Consider the following 8,567-nt stretch of genomic DNA (forward strand, 5'->3'; position numbering starts at 1 on the left):
CAAGGGCGGGGCAAAGTCATGAGGGGCTGAAGTTATGGAAGTCCTACACTTTGCTATCCTTCATGGAACAGTTCACTTACACAAACTTCATATTTCACTGAACAGTTTGTATCGACGTCAGGTTTTTTTCTTTTTTTTTATAATACTTTTATAATTTTTATAAAACTCCCAACCTTGTTTGGAACACGTAAAAAACCAGACGGCTATTGCTAAAACAAACACTACTGTGACAACGCTTGCTAACTCCCAACCTTAAATAAAAAACCCAGTTCAAAACCACAAATAATGGCTGTTTTAGCTTATATACAACAACAACCAACCAATGATTTTGACACAGTGTATGAATATACCTCTCAACATCATATATGGTCCTCCAGATTGTGCCTTATAGTGTGGGAAATACAGCCTAGTAAATTCATTTGAATTTATATAAATTCTATGTCGTTGCCATTCCCATTTGCTGCTGTAGGGTTTACACAGAGTCTAAGGAGAGATTTAGGAAGTGATCATCTTCAACACTTAGCCTTGACTCCAGTTGTATTGTTAACTCTAGTGAAACATTGAAGTAGTCCTGCACATTCGGGGTCAGTCAGTGTAACGCCTCAGGGAAGAGAAAAGCAAAGGACAGAAGTAAACAGTCCACAGTGAGACGGTAGAAGGGAAGCCGAACGAACGCAGACTCACACATCTCCGATTCCTCTGAAGCATCTTCCACTACGAGTGGGCAGATCCAGCCTGCAGTGACTTCATGTTTTCTCATGCCAACTTCAATGGAAGGATGCCATCTGACCCTGTAATCTCTCAGGGGACCGTGGAGCACGAGCACTTTGATGTGCTCTTTGGTGTGAAAGAAAAGGCAGCGTGTGGGTTTAGGTTTTGATCTATACCGCTTCTTTGGCTGTATATTATTATTTTTAACTCTATTTATTTGAAGTTCCAGCAATCAAGATGAATACTGATTCACAAAGTTAGAAAAACGTCATTTCAATTTTTTATGGATGGATGGATGGATGGATGAATGACAGATGGATGGATGAATGTTTGAATGGACGGACGGACAGATGGATGGATTGATAGGTGGATGAATGAATGACAGGTGGATGGTTGGATTGATAGGTGGATGGATGAATGACGGATGGATGGATGGATGGATGACAGATGGATGGATGGATGGATGGATGACAGATGGATGGATTGATAGGTGGATGGATGAATGACGGATGGATGGATGAATGTTTGAATGGACGGACGGACAGATGGATGGATTGAAAGGTGGATGGATAAGTGGTTGTATTCCTAGATAGGTTGATGGACAGATGGATGATGGATTCATGGAAAAGTGTATGGATGGATGGATTAATAAATGGATGGTTGGATTGATGGATGCATAAGCAGACGGATGGCTGTGTAACTAGGTTGGTGGACGGATGGACTTCCGGACATCCGTCCCTTCTGACAGAAAGACAGATAGAATTTGTCTCAAAAGAAACTTGTTGTATTTCCATTTCTTTTTCAGCCTTTGAAATGTTCTTTTAGCAGGAACACTCAAGTATTTGTTGACTTTTTGGGGTTTTGTTGCCAGCAGTTGCTAGAAACCATTCATTTTTTTCTTGCAGGTACCAATTCTCACAGTTTTTTTTAGTTCCTTTTACGGCTGGACCACAGCAGCTCCAGCTCTTTTCTAAAGACATAAAGATTGTGCTGAGAGGAAAAGCGCTCCTGGAAAATGTGCTTTGCTGTCTGCTCTCTTCATTTCCTCCATCAAGCACAGCAGCAAAGCCTCTCACACCGACTCCAGTTACATACAGTTCACTTTATGAAAACCAAAACTGCCAGCAGACTCCAGCACAGCACTCTCCCAAAAAGATGGAGGAGAAGAGGGAAACAAAGATGGAGCAGCAGACCAAACAAACAGGAGTGAGGTGAGGGAACATTGGCCTCCTGCTGACTATGCATGACACCACGGGCCTCGGCCCGCTCCGCGAGGAAGTGCTGCTGTCTTTGCAGTGATTTCCACAGCCATTTGGTGGTTAGATGGAGCTACTCGGGGATATTGCATGTCATCCATCTATAGCGCAACATGACCTCGAGCGATGGAAAGTCAGGAAGTCTCGGGGAGGGAACAATTGATCCAACAGCAAGGGCTCAAGGGAAAGCTGGCAGGTCCGACCACATCAGTCGGCAATGAAGCCGTATGTCAAGAGTTCTTGTAAATAACGTGTTCTGCAGCTGTGGACCACATAACATACCCGAAAAAACTTTCAAGTCATGTTTTCACAAAATAAAACATTTATGTTGTTACTGTACACCTGTAAGCTTAAGAACATCCTCCCCCTTGCTGTTGCCGTGGAAACAATTTTAATGATGACATTTCCTGTCACGGTCCTTCCTTTTTTTGTTGCTTAAAACCCAAAAATCTCCATTTCCTCTTCGAGGATTGATTTTTACAACTGACGTCTTTAGAAAACAGCTCCAGGATGAAGCAATAATTTGAGAAGCTGTTGGTTGGATTCCCACTCTCCCTGCCCTAAGTGTCCTTGAGCAAAGCACTGAACGCCACATCGCTCTGCCACCATCCTTCTATGAATGTGGATGGTGGAATATGTGAGTCCAATGCTCCTTCGGCCTGAACTGGAGTAGAAGAGTAGTACAAAAGAAAACGCCACTTAAAATCCATGAAAGTTGAAACTAAAGGTTTAATGTTTAATGTCAGAGCGACCTTTCACATAATCTCATCTTTGCAAATAATAAGTGATAATAAAAGAGAGGGGCTTTGGTTAGAATCTTGCTTAGGTAAAATGCTAATTAACAACTAGGAAAAAAAAACAAAAAATTTACATAAAAATCATGACAAAAAGTGTTTTTTTTAATGATTTTTTACATTTTTTAAAAAATAATTTATTGAAAACAGTACATAACAAATGTGTAAAAAAATTAGATCTTTTTAATAATCTGCAAATTTTTGTATTTTATAAATCAAAAAAATGTTTAATGTTTTTTTATTATTTTGCTGCATTTTTTTCTTTTTTTTTAAATAATTTGTTAAAATGTTTTGTATTTTTATGATTCATTAAAAAATATTATTATTTGATTGGTTTAAATCTTTGTATGATTTGTTAAAAAAAATCAAGATTTATTTACAGTTGTTGGTATTTTTTTATCATTTGTTAAAACTTTAAAAAAAAAATGTGATTCATAATTTCTTTCAATTTTCTGTATTTTTTAAAAATAACTTGTAAAAATGGTTGGTAATGTTTTGTGATTTATTTTTTGATTTGTTAAATTTTATACATATATTTTTAGAATTTGTTAAAAACTGGTTAGTTTTGAAGATATGTTTAAAAAGTTTGTATTTTTTTATAATTTGCTACAATTGTTGTAATGTTTTTATGATTTCATAAATTGTTTGTTATTATAAATTGGTTTCCTAAAATTTTTGGTAATTATTTATTATTTTTTTTTCATAATTGTAAAAATATATATTTTTACATTTATAGTATTTTTTTCGATTTGTAAAAAAATGTAATTTTTAAAAATAATTTGTTAATGTTTTTGGTCATTTTCATGATTTGTTTAAAAAATGTGCTAATTTTTTAGCTTCTGAATTTATTATTTCTGTTTGAGTCTGGTTTCAATTCATTTATTGTCACATTAACCGTAGGCTCCACCAAACATGCAAACAATCCCTCTTATGAAATATTTTACCTGCTTGGTAAAAATGTCAACTTTTTGTTGGTTCAGAAAAATGAAAGTTGGAAAACAATAAAATTGGGAAAAAAATACAAAAATTATTTATTAACTTCAGTTATTATTACGAAGTTTTTCAGATGGAAGCTAAAAGCCAAACCCAGAGGATGATGGTTTTTAGAACCTCTTGGGAATCTGGGTATCAGTTGGCACAATAACACTGTTTTTTACCACAGCCTTTCTTTACTAATTTCCTTTACTACACAGACCAGAATGTTGAAAAGTGGGTGGAGTTTTTACACAAAAAATACTAGTAATAAACTGCATTCATACATTAATTTAATGAAATTAAGCTAGAAAACAAGCCAGTAAGTTAAATTAAAATCATCAAGTGAAATGTGTGTGGTGTGTGAGGATCCTACCAGACTGTCCTGGTGGGGGTATTCCAGAAGGGACTCTGGGCAGGTACAGCAGTACGGTGAGGACGCCCGCTCTGCTCCCCCAGCACGGCTCCATGGCTATAGGCTTCGGCACTCCCTGCAGACAACAACACAATCAACACAATTATAGACCTCAAACTAAACATTTATAGATTCTGTATTTTTAAGTGTCTCATGATAAAAACTAAAACCTCGTACTTTTATGCACTAGTTTGAATGATCATTTTTATATCCACAGTTCTTCTGGGACTCATTGGATCTCCACAAACATGAAATGCCATCATGGTATTTCCTTTCACCTCAGTGAGTGAAAGTGTTGTTGTGCTACAGGCCCGGTATGACCCTCCCTCCTGCAGAGGTCACACGCTAATTCATGAGTTCTACACACCCAAGTGATTTCAAAGCTTGTGTTTTCCTCTCACTCGTCTGCCAAGCCTGTAATCTCCCTCATTCTGTGGCTTTCTCCTGTACTTATGTTTCCTTTCTCCTCAGAAATGCTACCTAAGTCATCTCAGAGGTGCCGAGTAAGCCTCTCATTATAATCATCAAATCACGAACGCTTGACAAACAGAACGCGAGTCTGTGACCTTTTTGTCCTTGTTCATTACCCTGACATTACCTCGGCTAACCCTTTAGAGTACTGAAGTACTGGCTGGTTCTGTAATGTGTGTTGCTGCCTGGATCAAAGCCTCATACGAGCTCGTCATCATCACTGCAGATGAATTAGATGTTTGTTCTTCCAGACTGACTGTCTGCATATGAATGTTAAAGACTCACACTGATGAAAACGGTGTTTCCAACATGTTCCTGTGACCTTTTTCTCATGATAGAGGACATATGTTAGGAAAATTATTGAGCATTCCAATCATTGTGAATCTGAAAAACCTTTTGAAAAAGAACGTTTTTGTGACAGAAAAATCCCTTGGAGGTCCACAAGCTGCTCCACCATTCTGATGCATCCACTTGTAGACCAATAGATCCATGAACGTCTTAGTTCTAGAATCTGGATCTAATCTGTACAGCCGGATAGCTCCAATATTACTCACCATTTTTGCTGCACCCTTTGGAATTGTGAGGGGCTGTAAGCTAGCTGGCTCTAGCTTAGAAACGGAGCAAGTATGTCATAACCACTTAACTGATTTCTATCTAATTTAAGCTCCTCCCATCTGTACCTCTAATTACCAAGCATGAAACGTGCAGAAGTAACCATTACGACCAGCATATTGATGTTCTAGCAACACTCCACTGACATAAACATGCTGTAATTAGATGAAAACATGCTTTGGTTTCCATATTGGACCACCTTCACATGAACACACTGAAGACTCACACATTCATACACACAAACACACACATTGCCTCCAGAGTTAATAAGTTTAAGTGTTGAAGCGTACAGTATAATTAGAGGCACCTCTGTTTGTTTAGTGTTTTCAAATAGTCAGGAAATGATGAATTCTCCTCTAACTAGACACACACAGACCAAAGCAGGAGAAGAACTGGAATGCATTCATTTTCAGTCTAGAAATCCTTACAAGCACGACTTCTTTATCACTTTCAAAGAAATGAGACAAAATAAAGAAAAAGGCGTTTGTGAAACCGAGATGAAGACTTCATTTTAAAAAATATATTAAAAATGAATACTGTCCTCCGTTCTATCTAAGAGGCAGCCATCTTGAATTCCACCTGCTAAAAAAATAACTTTCTACAAATTAAAACTCCTTCTAAGGCATTTTCATTTATCTCCTCCTAACTCCTCCAGCATTATTGGAAATCTACTTTGGACAAAATGCTGGTTTTAAAGTTTGTGACTAGCTTCCAAAAGTGGCGTTCCCATGTTACTCTGACATTTTTTACTAGATTATTGTAAAAATATCATACAAGAATCCTGAGCTCAAACTGAACAAAACAAGATGACACAATGTGACAACACATTCTCATCCCCAACTTGTCGTTTTTTGTCGTGCCGGATGTTCGTAAAATCCAGGATCCGCAACCCTCAGGATGCTGTGCCGAATGTGGTTCCGGATCAGGACTGGTCCCCAGGACACATCCAGTACCGGTACCCTAACTCGGCACCAGACGCAGTACCAGACGCGGTAACAGGCCCAAACCAGTACCAGGCATGAATCAGGTTAGGGTTGAGGTACCGGTAGAGGGTTAAGGTACCAGTGTGCACCGCGTCCTGGTACTGGACCAATTCTGGTTCATGATCCGAAGGTTGGGGACCCATGATTTAATGGGATCAGTGTTAGCTTTAATCACCCTGAAACATTTCTCTGCGACTGTTTAGTGATTCGTTTAAAACACTCAGAGAGAGTGCAGGCCTTCTCTTCTCCGCTCTGAAGTCCTCTCTGTCCGAGCCTTCTTATTTAGTTAGGGACGTTCCCCCGTTACATACAGTTTCCCCCCTACCTTCAGAGGTAGGGGGGAAAACAGCTGCAAAAAAACGCGTTTTACTATAACTAATGTCAGATTCTCTGTCTTCCTGTACAGGAGGGTGGACACCAGTTTCTTCAAGTTCCTGCTTTAAATCATCTTCTCACAACCTTCAGTTTCTTAATACCGAGCTGTACGAGACGTCAAGCAAGAAGATTAAAGATAAAGAAGTTACAATCACTCAGAGCAAATATTTGGTAAATGTACGTACAACTCCATCAAACAGCGAGTTAGGGACACTCAAAACATCAGGAGGGTCCTTAACCAAATGTCAATATGTGACAAATTGGGGATGAATGTGTTTGATATGAACATATTAGAAAAAGGGGCGTGGCTAAGAAAAAAAAAAAAACTTGTGTTCCCAAGGAAATCCAAAATGTTATTTCTGCAGATTTGTTTAAAAATTCCATTGAGCTGTTCGTCTCCACCTGGTGACCAACAAATAAAATGGTTGCTATAGAGATAAAACCAACAAAAAAGCACCATTAAAAAAAAAAACAAAGTTTTTTGTGAATGGGACATTAGCTGTGTTTCCATCAAAAATTGGGTTTGCGATAATAAATTTGGATAATAAATTTGTGGAAACAACAATTACAAAAATTCAGTTATTGAAAAAAAGTTTTAGCACATGAAGAATATGGTTATTGATTCATTTTAAAATGGACATATTTTTAAAACCTGCAATGGAAACACTCTTTATGAATGACATGAGTCACATAACCATCATGCTTAGGCGCCACAAGAGGTCCCACAGCTCATCAAAAGTTGTGGGTGTCATGTGGAATTGTTGGATCCACAGCTCCTCTGTAAAATCACCACGATTTCCCCAAATCTCTTCATGCGTATAAGCCACTCCCACGTAAATAAGACGCCGACGTCTCCTTTGATAGATGATGATGAGGACCAGTAACGTGTCAGAAATCTAAATGCATCTGCTGTAAATCAAAGTATTGTTCATATCCGTGTTTTTGAATGACTTGTTGTTCTGTGTTTATTTGCATAATTATTATTTATTGGAATTAGTCTTATTGACAAATTGTTTTTTTTTTATATTTTTTTTATAATCTTGATAAAGTTTTGCACATATGAAGCCGGTGAGGGCAGATAGTGTCTGTAAGCCAAACAATAGTTTTGATTTAGACTTATTTTCTTGAGAATTCTAAACACTGTTTAGTGATACATGTGAGCTGTTTACATTTAGATCGAACTCGTAGAGAGAAAAAAACACAAAGTGAAAACTACAAAGACATTTAGATGACATAAGCATTACAGCGGGATAATGTGTCTGTCGGTGTGCATTTGTGTGTATGAGAGAGAACGAAAGTTAATGATGAAGCAGAACTATGATGTGACATCTGTAAGAGCTTTCTTTGGCACATCTCCCAAACTAATCAAGGTAAGTGGGACGAAGGTGGTGCAGAGACAAAAACAGACTACGCAGATACATTTGTGAGGTCAGAGGGTGCGGTGGGTGGAGTCCAGGTGGTCACTTAAGTCAATGGTAAAATCCTGCTGAGCTGTGTGTGGAGTGTAAAAGGCTTTATCTGCTGACAGCTACTAAGTAGAGCTGACGAGAGCAGAGGTTCTGACCCGATAGAGGAGCGGATCAGGGGCTGCTGCTCCAGTTTTATTTATATTTTTCAGATTGGGCCTCACCAAAGCCCAGACTCGGTTTCTGCTGACGGTGTGCAATGCTGAAATTGGCTACTTGGCAGCCCTGAGCAATTTCAGTTCTGCAGATCATTCTGTAAAGAATTACTGGATTTAATCCAGAGGGAAAGTTTTAAAACCTGCAGCTTCTGCTGTTGAGATGCTTGAGCAACATTTTTTTTATTGTCAGGGAAAGTGTGCACACTTGGTAATGAAAACCAAATAAAACAATTTTTTTTAAAAATACAATCCAAACTTAAACATTCATGTCATTTTTAATACATGACATTCTATATGTTAGTTGTTTTTTTTAAATAAAAAACTGCAGTGGGATTAAGACATTTTTTTTCAAGA

The 8,567-nt window shown here is 38.0% G+C and overlaps 1 protein-coding gene across 1 annotated transcript in view; it reads right to left on the reverse strand.

Annotated features, from left to right (window-relative positions):
* atrnl1a (attractin-like 1a) overlaps positions 1-8,567 on the reverse strand; it is a gene marked incomplete in the record, with an annotated part of 314,489 nt that overhangs the window by 13,561 nt on the left and 292,361 nt on the right. The window contains 1 exon segment of the mRNA XM_024297455.2: positions 4,110-4,224. Coding sequence (XP_024153223.1) covers positions 4,110-4,224 — 115 coding nt within the window.

Source organism: Oryzias melastigma, linkage group LG15 (genome assembly GCF_002922805.2).
Source record: "Oryzias melastigma strain HK-1 linkage group LG15, ASM292280v2, whole genome shotgun sequence".
Lineage (NCBI taxonomy): Eukaryota > Metazoa > Chordata > Actinopteri > Beloniformes > Adrianichthyidae > Oryzias > Oryzias melastigma.